The sequence below is a fragment of the Enhydra lutris genome, unplaced genomic scaffold, assembly GCF_002288905.1.
Source record: "Enhydra lutris kenyoni isolate GAN:26980312 unplaced genomic scaffold, ASM228890v2 scaffoldscaffold4, whole genome shotgun sequence".
Taxonomy (NCBI): Eukaryota; Metazoa; Chordata; class Mammalia; order Carnivora; family Mustelidae; genus Enhydra; species Enhydra lutris.
Genome location: NW_019154088.1, coordinates 58,604,849 through 58,618,543, shown reverse-complemented (window position 1 = coordinate 58,618,543; position 13,695 = coordinate 58,604,849). Strand labels below are relative to the sequence as shown.

General features: G+C 37.4%; 1 protein-coding gene across 1 annotated transcript in view; it reads left to right on the top strand.

Annotated features, from left to right (window-relative positions):
* LOC111139282 (potassium voltage-gated channel subfamily H member 5) overlaps positions 1-13,695 on the top strand; it is a 270,461-nt gene that overhangs the window by 152,685 nt on the left and 104,081 nt on the right. Inside the window, exon 8 of the mRNA XM_022491521.1 lies at positions 10,314-10,513. Coding sequence (XP_022347229.1) covers positions 10,314-10,513 — 200 coding nt within the window. The remainder of the gene's footprint in view (positions 1-10,313; positions 10,514-13,695) is intronic.

Below are 13,695 nucleotides of genomic sequence, written 5' to 3'. Positions count from 1 at the left end.
GTGTGTGTGTGTGTGTGTGTGTGTGTGTGTGTGTGTGTGTGTGTGTGTGACTAATGTCACCTTTGCATTAGCTGAGCAATGCACCAGCCAGGAGGCTGTGGTGTTCTAAGCAATGAGGTAGGCCCCTGTAAGAGGAGGGCTCAGGGTTCTGGTAGGTAGATCAGAGAGAGGGAAGAGATGGGCCCTAGAAGGGAGCTAGGGAGCTGGGGGCCTTTAAAGATAACTCTAACGTTTGGTTGTCTCTGGTTACCTGATATATTTTGGTACTTTTTAGGAACTATTCTTTGATTCACAATAAATGAATCTGAAATGATGAGGTCACTATTCATTGAGCATCTATTATTATCAAACCTATTATTATCACTCCTCTTACTTCAGAGTCATTGTTCTGTATTTTCCAGTTAGTCTTTATCAAAGTTACAGAAACTTCTATAGCTATATAATCAAGGTAAATGTACGAATTTTATTGGAGTTTAAATGAATTTTGCTGGATTAGAAGGAAAAAGAAAATGAAATTACTTAGCATAAAAAATAGAATAACTATCACAGAAAGGTAAAAGTGAAGATCAAGCTATTTTGATCCGTTGATTCTTTGTTTTTACTTGAACTTTAATTTCTTGGAGTTCTTCTGAATGAACAATCTCCTTACATCTTTCCATTCATCTCCGTCCCTTTTCTTCCATCTTTGATGTTACATTAGTAATTGATTAACAGAGGTTTCTGTTATTATGTATTAATTTCATAAAATTAAGTGACTCTTTAGGGTATATAGGAAATAATATCAATAATCATTGCCATGTAATTATTGAGACTATTTTGATGTAGTCAGTTGTTATTGTACTCATGGGATCATTCATAAACTTGTGCAGTCTGTCCAATATTATGCTATAATTTGCTAAGTTCTAAAAATTGTCCCTCTGCATCCCAACTAATTGCAATAGTTAGCATTTAATTCAAATAATGATTTAATCAATTCATTGTATTAACTGGACTTCCTTTCTTCAAAATTCCAGTATCTCTTTGAGAGATAGTGTATTAAATAGTTTTCAATATTTAACATAAAGTAATAAGATTCATTTCTAACTGGATAATTGGCATTTTGGGTACTAGGTGGAACAGGGCATAGATTAAGGGGAGACTGGAAGAGAAAAAATACCTGCTCATGAGTGGATGCCTGGAGAGTGCCTACATATATGGGTCATTGCAAAAGAGCATTCAGGGAAACCAGGAGCCATATGAGAGAGCTTGAAGGAGAGGAAGACTTGGAAACCATAGGTTTCTGATGATCAGCTTCTTCACTTTGTTCCAAGACCAACAGGAGCCATTTCATATGTTTAACAGTCTGGGAGCTACCCATACAATCAGAGATGGATGGAACATTTTCCTTCTACATCTTAAATATCATTATCAAAGTGGACTTTAATGAATGTAAATAGAAAGGAAACGATGGTTAAACCACCTACTTGGTTTAAAGGTTACCAGAAGGTTGCATTTTCAGAGCAACATTTTAAATTGTTCATTTTAAGGCCAATGTTTACTTGCCAAGAATTATAAGAAGGTAATTAGGAAAACTAAATGTTGGGTGTTATCATGAACAGTCACAAAAAGTCTAAAAAGTACAGATCATTAATGAGATGAATGGATACAGCTTGACCTAAGGAGCAAACAAAATGAAATAACTGGAGAATGTAATTCCTTTCAGAGACCCAGATAAAAATCCTTTAATCTGTTTTCATGAGCAACTCCTGAGAGTGGAAGCTGAGTTACAATTAATTCGCTAAATGTAGATTTTTGTTTGACTTTGCAAATTATTTAACCATGAAAAATAAGCTATTTTTAGTATATATACTTGGACTGGCTGTAAGTTTATTTGTGAATTTTTGTAAACTAGGAAAAGGAAAAGATCATTAGACTTCTTTCAAAGAATGTGATTTGGGAGAATTAAAGACTATACTTTTCTATAGAAAATAATGCTACTACTTTAGAGCAGGAATTACATCTGTCTTTTTATCATTTCCTTAGTGGCTAGTATAGTGGCTGGTATAAAATAGGTGTTCAATAAATATCTACTGATTTCAACAATGTTGAATGGAAAATGAAATCTGTGATTAGTGATAATGGCATTATTCAATCTTTTAATCTATGCCTCCTTTTGAAAACATTAACAATCATGATATTAATGTTTATATTATAAAACAGTGTTTCAGAATTTGAAAATATGAAGTATATTAAATATCTTAAAAGTATCTCCTAAAATATACTATTGAGCTCTGATGAATCATAAGGCTCTCACTCCCCCTTTCCCTCAGGTTCTCTATCCTGTTGAGAATCAATCTGTTTTATTAAGGTTTAAATTATTTTAGTTGTATAACTAATCAAACTTAGCTGCTTAAAATAAGGACAGCTACTTATTTTGCTCTTGATTCTAATTTATGGATGGATAGGAGGGCATGACTTAGTATCAGCTGGGGTGGCTTGAATGGGTCTGGAAAATCCACTTCTTAGTTGGCTCAGCCACAGACGTGGCTGGTTAGCTGATGTTGTCAAGCTGTGTGCTGCACGCATAGTTATAGATTGCTAGAACATTTTACTTCATAGCTTTTATAATTTTTTAAAAAGATTTTATTTATTTATTTGACAGAGAGACAGCAAGAGAGGGAACACAAGCAGGGAGAGTGGGAGAGGGAGAAGCAAGCTCCCTGCTGAGCAGAGAGCCCCGTGTGGGGCTTGATCCCAGGACTCTGGGATCATGACCTGAGCCGAGGGCAGGCACTTAACTGACTGAGCCACCCAGGTGCCCCTTATAATGTTTTAAAAATATGTTATTTATTTATTTTGAGAGAGAGCATGCATGCAAGTGCAGAGGAGAGTGCACATGCAGGGGAATGGGCAGAGGTAGAGAGAATCCCAAGCAGTCAGCATGGAGCCCAATGCGGGGCTTGATTTCATGGACCCTGAGATCATGATCTGAGCCGAAATCAAGTCAGACGCTCAACTGACTAGCCAACCAGACTCTCCTTCATGTCTTAACTATCATTATTAAATGTAAATAGAAATAGAAAGGAAAGTGATTATTGAATCACCTATGTAGCCTTATGTGTTACCAGAAATGTCTTCTCATATCAATATTTTAAATAGTTCAATTTAAGACCAGTGCTTAGCTGGGAGCACAGCTATGGCTACTGGTTGGTGCCTTGATTGCTCTTCATGTAGGCCTCTCTAGAAGAATGCCTGGGCTTCCTCACAACATGGAAGCTACATTCCAAAAGCAGGTGTCCCAACAGCAAGGAATTGGAAGTTTCTAGTCTCTTCCTTCCTTCCTTCTTTCTTTCTTTCTCTCTCTTTCTTTCTTTCTTTCTTTCTTAAGATTTTAAAAATTTATTTATTTAACAGGCAGAGATCACAAGTAGGCAGAGAGGCAGGCAGAGAGAAAGAGGGGGAAGCGGGCTTCCCCCTGAGCAGAGAGCCTGATGTGGGACTCGATCCCAGGACCCCGAGGTCATGACCTGAGCTGAAGGCAGAGGCTTAACCCACTGAACCACCCAGGTGCCCCGGAAGTTTCCAGTGTCTTAAGGCTTTGGTCCATATGTGGGCAAATATGCAGAGTAACTATATTCTATCGGTCAGGCATGAGTGAGATGCCTGGATTCAAGGGCAAGGATGTAGACCCTGCCTGTCAGTGGAAGAGGTATCAGAAATTTGTGGCCATCTTTAATCTACCATAACTATCTTCAAAGTAATTTCTATGTGTGAATAAGGAAATATAAAACTTTTTAGATAATTATCCATCTGTATGCCAGAATTACCAAGGCTTTAACTATGATAAGCTTGCAAAAGTAGCTTGTCTAAAGTTGTCTTAAGCCTGAAAGGCTATGGAAGTGCATGTAAAAAGAGGCTTATCAAGTTTTACTAAATTAGCCTGGTTATTTTTAGTAAAGTAGGTAAATTGACTATATAGCATTGCATTCAAAGGGTAAAATTATGTAACAGACCTCTACAAAACTGGCCAGGCCCAGTATGGGCACTCAGGTTTGATGAATGATAATGGGCCTTCTCCAATTTATTTATTATCTTAATATAGCCAGGGCACGTGACTCCTTAGGTTCTAAATATTTTATTGTCCTACTCACATTAATAATGTCTATTTCTGGGGCGCCTGGGTGGCTCAGTGGGTTAAAGCCTCTGCCTTCGGCTCAGGTCATGATTTCAGAGTTCTGGGATTGAGCCCCGCATAGGGCTCTCTGCTCAGCAGGGAGCCTTCTTCCTCCTCTCTCTCTGCCTGCTTCTCTGCCTACTTGTGATCTCTGTCTGTCAAATAAATAAATAAAAAAAAAAATAATAATAATGTCTATTTCTTCTGTGTTTTTGGATCACCAGTGGTGAGACTTTGATTAGCAAAAAGGGTGTTTCTGAAAAACTGTTTCTTAGGATTTTTGGTGTGTGACTATACTGGAAAAAATACTTGAACACTTACTATGTTCCAGAACTTGGTCTGTGTTCTAGAAATACAGTAAGGAGCACAAAAGACAAGGCCTGAAAAACAGCAGTAAGCAAAAAGGACAAAGCCTGCACTCATGGAATTTGCATTTCTAATGGGGAAGATAGATAAGTAAGTAAATGAGTAAATAAATAAGTAAATAATAAAGTGATAAATAAGATTAGGAACTTAGGTGTAGTAAGGTAATGGAGAACGATGTTTGAGAGAGGCGATATTTAGAAAGGTAGTCATGGAGGCCCTCTGGGGTGAGCTGGTTTTTAAGCAGATACCTGAATGAGTAGAGAAAATAGACCAGGTGAAGATCTTGGAGAACAGTGTTCCAGGCAGAGGGGACAGTTAGTGAAAGTGTGCTGAAGCGTTAATAACTGTGGAATGTTTGAGAAGCACCAAGAGGGCTCATCTGACTGGAGCAGAGGGATTGAAGGCAAGTGGAAAGTTATGATCAGTGAGGGAGGTAGTGCTCTGATTATAAGTGTGGACCATCACCAAGTTGAATTTAAGTGCCGTGATGGAAAGGTTTTAAGTAGAGGAGGGCCATGATTATTTCATTATTTTTTTTAAAAAGATCATTCTTTCTACTGTGTGAAAAATTGTTTGCTAGCTATATTGATGATGGTGATGATGATGGTGGTGGTGGTGGTGGTGGTGATGATGGTGATGGTGGTGTGGATGCTGAGAGATAACATGGAAGCTTGCTCCCTATTGGATTCTCTTTTTAAAACTGTTTTATTTGAGTTATCTCATTTAACACAACCCTCTTGTGAAGATTCTCTTTAAAGTTTTAAGTGAAGAAATCGAATCCTAGACAGTAACTGACCCATAGATACCCAGTGAACCAGTGGAAAAGCACGTGCTCAGGAAGACTATGCAAGGATGCTGGTAAAGGTGGTGAGCAGTGACTGAACTGAGACTCTGTTCTGAAGGTAGAGCCAACAGGAATTGTTGATGGATTAGGTATAGGAGAAGCATCAAAAACTGAATTGAAGGGTGACTCTGTAGCTTTTGGTCTGAGCAACTGGTGTGGCTTTGCAGTTCACTGAGATAAAAAGTACATTTGGTTGTTGGAAAGAGGATGTTGTAAATTAACAGTTCTTTCTTGGATATGTTTAACTTGAATGGCTATTGTGTGTCTGTAATTTGGTAGAGAGGTCTTTGAGAATTAGTAGCATGGAGATAGTTTCTGCTGAGGTCAGTTTCCCTCATTATTGTGTATTCTGTCCCATGCCCGCTCTCATAAAACATGTGCCCATTTACTAGAATCAAAAGACAAGAAATAACAAGTGTTGGCGAGGATGTAGAGAAAAGGAACCCTTGTGCACTGTTGTTGGGAATATAAATTGGCCCGGCCACTGTGGTGAAAACTGTATGTAGGTTTCTCAAAAAATTAAAATAGAACTACCATATGACCCAGTAATTCCACTACTGGATATTTATTTATCCAAATCAAGCAAAAAACACTAATTTGAAAACATGTATGCACTCCTCTGTTTATTGCATTATTTACAAGAGCCAAAATATGGAAGCAGACCAAGTGTCTTTCCATAGATAAATGGATAAAGATGATGGTGAGTGTATAATGAAATATTACTCAGCTAAGTGAAATAAGTCAGAGACAAATACCATATGATTTCACTTATGTGTGGAATCTAAAAAAACCAAAACAAGATGGACAAAGAAACAAAAAATAGAAACAGGTGCATAAACACAAAGAACAAAATGATGGCGGCCAGAGGGGACAGGGTAGGGGAATAGGCAAAATGGATGAAGGGGAGTGAGAGATACAGGCTTCTAGTTAAGGAATGATTAAGTCACAGGATGAAAGTTACAGCATAAAGAATATAGTCACTGGTATTGTAATAGCGTTATATGGTGGCAGATGGGATGCAGTGTAACGTATAGACCTAGGAATCACTATATTCTATACCTGAAACTAATGTAACATTGTGTGTCAACTGTACTTCAGTTTAAAAGAATTAGAAGCAAAAATGCTGTTCCCACCGGTATTAAATACTGCTCCTCCCTCCCCAAAATAAAACCCAAAACAGTTTTTAAAGATTCAGTTATTAAAACCTTTTGGGGTAATCTGTTGTGTCCTAATCAAGGCAGAATGAGAGGGAGGATCAAAGGTCCTCCAAGGGATTAGAATAGTACTATAAAATAAAAAAGAAAAGATTAGCTGATGATAGCCACATTGCGGTCAAATATAAGGGCTATTAAAAAATAGACATTTCAGGAAGTGCCTTGGGTGGGTCGGTGGGTTAAGTGTCCGAGGCTTGATCTCATCTCAGGTCTTGATCGCGGGCTTGTGAGTTCGGGCCCCACACTGGGCTTCACGCTGGGTGTGGAGCCTACTTAAAACAAAATAGACATTTTGGCAAACACACACAACACAGATGTGTGCGCATTAATCCTGGTAACACAGACTGTGGTGGGAAGCAGTGTTGTTGCTTGCTCTTACTATGCTTTTTGAAATGTATGCTAGTCCTAAGCATTAAAAATATTTTTAAGGAATTAGTAGTTTCTCTTTTCAAAGATATAGGTGTATTACACAGGTGTGTGTGATATACAATATTTTATATGATATTTACATGATAAATTTTTAAAATTTTATAACATTATATACCCCCCAAAATGAGTGCATATGAAACAGTGGTGAAATATGAGTAAGAGCAATAGTCTCATTAATTGCATTGTGCCATTTTCAATTTCCTGGTTTTGATAAATGACTTTAGTTGTGTAAGATGTCATCACTGAGAGAAGCTGAATGTGGGTACATGTGAACTTTCTACAGTTTTTTGGCAACTTCAAAATAAAAAATTTTTTTTAAATATAAATACATACAGTTGAATGTCTTACCTTAAATTCTGACCTTGTTTAGTCTTACCTAGTGTAAGCCGCCACACACCCATGAAAATGGGAAGCAGAAGTGGATATCCTGGTAATATGCCAAACTTAATGGGATGTTGATTATATTCTTCATTTATTAATGCTGCACACTTTTAATACTGTGGCAGTTTTATTCATGTTTTAGTGCTTAAACTTTTTATATGAACAGAATGTGTGCATATTTAATGTACCCAAAAAGATGAAATGTGTGGTAATTTGTAAGACTAAAAGGCAGTAGTAAGACACTTTGGCAAATACAGCATATTGCAAACATTTTAGGGAGCCAAACAAGCTGAAACATGTCAAAATAATAGGTAGTTCTGTGATATTTATTGACAGCTTATAATAGCTGAACACTATTAAAAAAATGATCATAGCATTAGTTCAGTAACTTCTGAAGTGCTCATCATCTTAATGACATAAATTCTCTTTATTTCTCGTCTCTGAAAATGAAAACTTCCGTATTTTGTTATATGATTCGTCTGCCATTAATTTGTTTACATTTCTTTGTCTTTCCTAATACCAACAGTGATGGAATAGAGATGTTAAATCTGTGATTACTTACTTTTTTGGTTTTTATTTTTAAATATAAATGTTCAAAGATTTAAAGGTCCATCTTGCCATCGGCACCAACATGGATGGACCTACAGAGTATAATGCTAAGTGAAATAAGTCAGAGAAAGACAAATACCATATGATTTCACTCATATGTGGAATTTAAGAAACAAAGTGAATGAACAAAGGAAAAAAAGAGACAAACCAAAAGCAAACTGTTGGTTATTGGAGAGGCAGTGGGTGGGGGGATGGGTGAAACTAAGAGCACATATATTTTCAAGAGCACAGAGTAATGTATAGGATTATTGAGTCACTCTATTTACCCCAGAAACTAATACAACTGCGTGTTAACTACACTGGAAATGAATGAATGAATGAATGAATGAATGAATGAATGAATGAATAAATTCATTCCCAGTTGAGAAATGTCAGGGATATAGTGTTCCTACTCGGCTTTTTTTGTTTGTTTTTTTGTTTTTTGCTTTTTTAGCATGGAAGGTTTATTGAGCCATAGTAAAGTGATAGTACAAAGCTCCTAAAGAAGGAGGGGAACCGAGGAGGTTGCCTTGTTCCTACCCAGTTTTAACAAAATATCATTGGTCTTAAAAATTGCTCTGAAATGGGGCGCCTGGGTGGCTCAGTGGGTTAAAGCCTCTGCCTTCGGCTTGGGTCATGATCTCAGGGTCCTGGAATCGAGCCCCGCATCGGGCTCTCTGCTCAGCAGGGAGCCTGCTTCCCTTCCTCTCTCTCTGCCTGCCTCTCTGCCTACTTGTGATCTCTGTTTGTCAAATAAATAAAATCTTTAAAAAAAAACCAAAACATTGTTATAAAAAAATTGCTCTGAAATGGCATCAGAATCCCTAAATAACAGCAAAAAAACCCCCCAAAACAAACAAACAAACAAAAAAACCCAAGTAAATGCTTATAAGATCACAACTTTCTGTTGTGAATTTATAAGTTGTTGTATTCAGAGAACAACTGTTCTTAAAAAAATGTATGACTTCTGAAGATAGATTAAGGTTCTGAAGTTGCTTTACTAGCTTGATTTTATACTACTGATGAAACTGCAAAATGAGCCAGACTGTACTCAGTTTAGAGGAGTCATTTTTCAAATGCTTGGAGGATGAAGAATGGAAGTGACCCCTGGTGATACTCCACCTATTTGTGAAATGCGTATGGAATGTATGTGATTGATAAATACTGTGTTTATGAATATTAAGGGGAGTAAAACACTGCCCCTTTTCAAAAGGGCTTGCTGCCAAGCAAGGAATGGAACCAAAGGGACTGGATAGGGTGGGTGGGTAGAATTGGAGGTACATTGAGTCTGGGCTGAACTCAATTGTTTTTAAAAGCTTTTACAAGATAAGATCAACATTGGTAGCCTGACCACATCTGGAGAGAGAAGTTTTGGTGAATTATGGGTTGAGGGAGAGGGTAGCAGTCATGGGTATCAAAAACTACTGCATTCATAGGGCTCTGTAAATAAATAACAGTGGTCTGCAAGTTGGCTTTAAAATGATGGAATCAAAAAACGTACAATACTGGGATTAAACATGATATTATTATTATTATTTTAAAGATTTTATTTATTTATTTGAGACAGAGAGAGAGCAAGCGAGCGTATGAATGGAGGGGAGGGCCAGAGACAGAGGGAGAAGCAAACTCCCCGTAGAGCAGAGAGCCTTATGCGGGGCTCAATCCCAGGACCCTGAGATCATGACCTGAGCCAAAGGCAGATACTTAATTGAGTGAGCCACCCAGGTTGTCCCTAAACGTGATAGTAAACATGAGTTTAACAACTGGAATTATCAGGCACTTGCAAAGTTTTAAGTTAGCTCTTTATTCCAACCCTGTTTCCTTATTTAAAAAAATGGAACTCTTTGTCTTTATTCCCTATATTTCTGATGTTCTCTTAAAAATATTTATTAGCAGAGAAGTATTCCAAAAAGCTAAAAGAAGCAAGCAGTGAAAAAGAGCATACATTTCTAAACTGGATCATCAGTCCCTGGAAAATGTAAATTGATTAGGCTTCATTCAGGAGGACAAGGCAGCAGGATATCTCTAGTCATAAGGCTAGAATTCCTTAGGCAGATTATAACTCTGGCTTATCTCATCTTTCGGAAGTTGATTTTGCCACATTGTTTTGCCACATTGACTGGGGTGGCACATATTTGTGAAGTCATGTTTTTCAGACTGAAGGTAACATTTACTGAGTGAATATCAAATTCCAGGCACTCCTCTCAGGGATTAACATGCATCACTCTCTAAGAGTTTATAAAAGCATCTCTGTCAAACAATTCATTGATTAATAAATATTCATACTTATTTTTCACTTGGGATATTTGTTTTAATTTCGTTATTTCTTCTTTTTCAGCTCTTCTTTATGCAACTATTTTTGGAAATGTGACCACAATTTTCCAGCAAATGTATGCTAACACCAACCGATACCATGAGATGCTGAATAATGTGCGGGACTTTCTCAAACTCTATCAGGTCCCCAAAGGCCTCAGTGAACGAGTCATGGATTATATTGTCTCAACGTGGTCCATGTCAAAAGGCATTGACACAGAGAAGGTAAGGGTTATTATTATTGTCGTGGTCATTTATTTTCCATCTCAATGGGATCTTCAGATGCCTGTAGCTTTCCCACTCAGGTATTGCTTGTATAATTGCTTTGTAAGTGTTATGCTGTTTTTCATAAGTGACTTAGCAATCAATCGTAGTATGTATTGAGTGCTTAGGACATGCAAAGCACTCAACCGTTAATCATCAATTTAGAAATTGTGGTTTCTGAAAACTACTAATTACTCCCTTTCCCTAAAACGTTTGTTACTAGAGTAATTTCCTACATTCCTCTAAAACTAGCTCTGCTGCCCTCTCTCCTGGCCAGTCTTATTCTTGATTTCTTCTTTGACTTTTTGCCCATTTTAAATTTAGAAAGAAATGTCCTTGATTATAAAGGAAAAAAGTGAGCCCTCCATTTAAATCTCTCCCCTCTCTCACACATGTTTACGAAGGAACATACAATTCTGTATTTTCCTCTTTTCCTTACACAAATCTATAAAGTGGATACCACCTCCCCAGTCATTGAACATCTCTAAGTTGCTTATCTTTTCATGAAATCTCTTCTAATTTTTCCCATCTATCTTAAATTAGAAAAGAAGGACCCAAAGTCCTCCTTAAAATAAACAAAACCAAATTAAAAAAATAAATTCTCACTTCCTCCACCCAGCTGATTCACATCAAATATCAGGGATGACAAATAGGGCTTGCCCACGAGTTTTAGAGAATACCCATTTTTGAGCTTTTTTTTCCTTTATGAGTATCAGGGGAGGTGATTATTTTTAGGTACTGAATTCTGACATGATAATCAGGTAGTACATTACTTTCCTTGCCATGTCCCACAAATTCAGTCGTTCAGTTTGTTCTTTAAATCACATGATATTGACTTGGAGATTTCCATTAAGGTCTGCTCAGTAAGCACCATTCATTGTTAAAAGGAAAGAGCAAATGAGCAGAGTACATGTTCTGTCGGAGGAATTTCCTTGAGGTAGTTTAAAGCCAGAACAGCTATCGTTAGGAGCAGATGGTTGAGGGGATATTTAGGGATTGAATGTGGAAGAGTTTGAGGGAGGGAATCCTTCAGGGGAAGCGCAGGTGAGATACTCAGAATGGGAGGGGGAGGGGTAATTATTCTAGGAATCATGAAAGAGAGTGAGATTTCTGTCTTTCAGCATCTTACAAGCTGCAGTATTCATTTTCTAGTTAAATGGCCATTAAAATGGAATGTATAACCACAGATGGGAAAAGGACAAACTACATTCTGTGGAATTTGATGTATCTATGCCTGAGCCTAACAATATATGGTTATGGGGAGGGTATCCAGAGAAGGAAGAGAATCTTCCTCACGGACATAGGTGAGACTCAGGGTTTAAGACATCAAATGCGTGATGTTCTTTGAGGTGCACATTCACTGAAGCTGGATAAGAGGCAACAGTCTACCTTGTTAATCAGCATTTCAGTCAGAAGCTTTTCCGTTCAGAAAATGCAGTGGGGTCACATGATAGCTGGCAGAAAACATCAACCGGATGATGGAATAAGGGCCCTTTTTGTTTGAAAAGAGACTGACCCATGGCCTATGCCACAGATCTGTTATTTGGCCGATTTTTGAGTCCCTGTTCTCTGTATTCCCAGATGGAAGGGAGCCAGTTAGGTTCTCACAAGTTTCCTCTCAAGGACCTCTCTGCTTCACGAGGTAGTGAGGGTCTTGTACCCTGGCATGCGTTGTGTCTGGAAGTGGGCACTCCAGGCAGTGGGGAACAGTTTATGGGTTCCTAGTATTTACCATGGGCATTTTTGTTTTTTTTTTTTGTTGTTTGTTTTTTTGGTTTGCTTATTTTTTGTGGTCACAGAAATGTGTTTTTGATTAGGGGAGTATACACTGAAAGTGGAGTAATAGGAAAAAAAGATTGGGAGGATAATATTAAAGGTAAAATAAAATGTTAGTTCAAATGAAAAGATTCTTAAAGAACTAAGTCAAAAAACTCCAGTGGATTAGATTTTGGGTAAGAAAAAAAATCACAGATGTGCTTCCTCACTGAATGGGGAATCCAGAAAGAGTAGTTTTTGACGAAAGGGGGAAGCAGAGTTAAATAACTGACAAATATGAAAGGTTTGTTGCACATGTATAAAACATATTTAAAGTTTAATTTAATGTGACAGCAAACTCTCCATGTCTATGTTGATTTCTCCCAGTCTATTAAGAAAATCCCCACCCAAATGTGTAAGAAATAACTGTAACAGATTTCTCCCAGTCTATTAAGAAAATCCCCACCCAAATGTGTAAGAAATAAATAAATGTAAAAGAAATAACTGGGACACAGTTGTAGGAGATTCTCATGAATTGTATAGTCAATGAGGATGAATTTAAAAATGCATTCTTACAGAAATAGACTCTGAACTTTAGAGAACAAACTGATGGTTACCAGAGCAGGTTTGGGAGGGGAATAGGTGAAATAGGCCATGGGGATTAAGGAGTGCACTTGTCATGATGAGCACTGGGTGACATATGGAAGTGTTGAGTCACAACCTTGTACACCTGAAAATGATAGATAGATTTGGCTAAAAAAGTGAAATCTTTAACACCAAAACCCATGCAAATGAAAATAGAGTATATGCAACAAATATCACAAGTGAAGGGTTAATTGCCTTAATATGTAAAATGATTTTGTAAATGAATAAGAATTAGAACGCTTGAGAAAAATGAGCTAAGTACATAGTTAATTTATATAAATACATAAAAATATAAATTAGTAATAAACATAAAATATTATTTTAACTTAAATAAATATTGAAATAGCAAGAAACCATTTGCAATATGTCAAATGGGCAAAGATAATGCCCGCTCTTAGCAAAAGCTGTAGTGACTGACACTATCATATAATTCTGTTTTTTTGTGTGATTTGGTGTGGCATTTCTCGGAAGCGATTTGACCAAGATGATATCTTAAACTGGGGTATATTCTAGAGCTCAGTCCCTGTGCCTCTTCCCTTTTCTGTTTATATTCTCTCCTTCGGTGATGTCATACAATCTTATGACTTTAAAAATGTATGCTAACCCTGCCCAAATATACACACTCACCTTGGACCTCTTCTTGAACTGCAGACTCCCTTATCCAACTGCCTACTCACATCCCGTGAAGCTGTCCAGGTCTGAACTCTTCTTCTGCCATAAACCTGCTCCATGGCCGTTCTTCC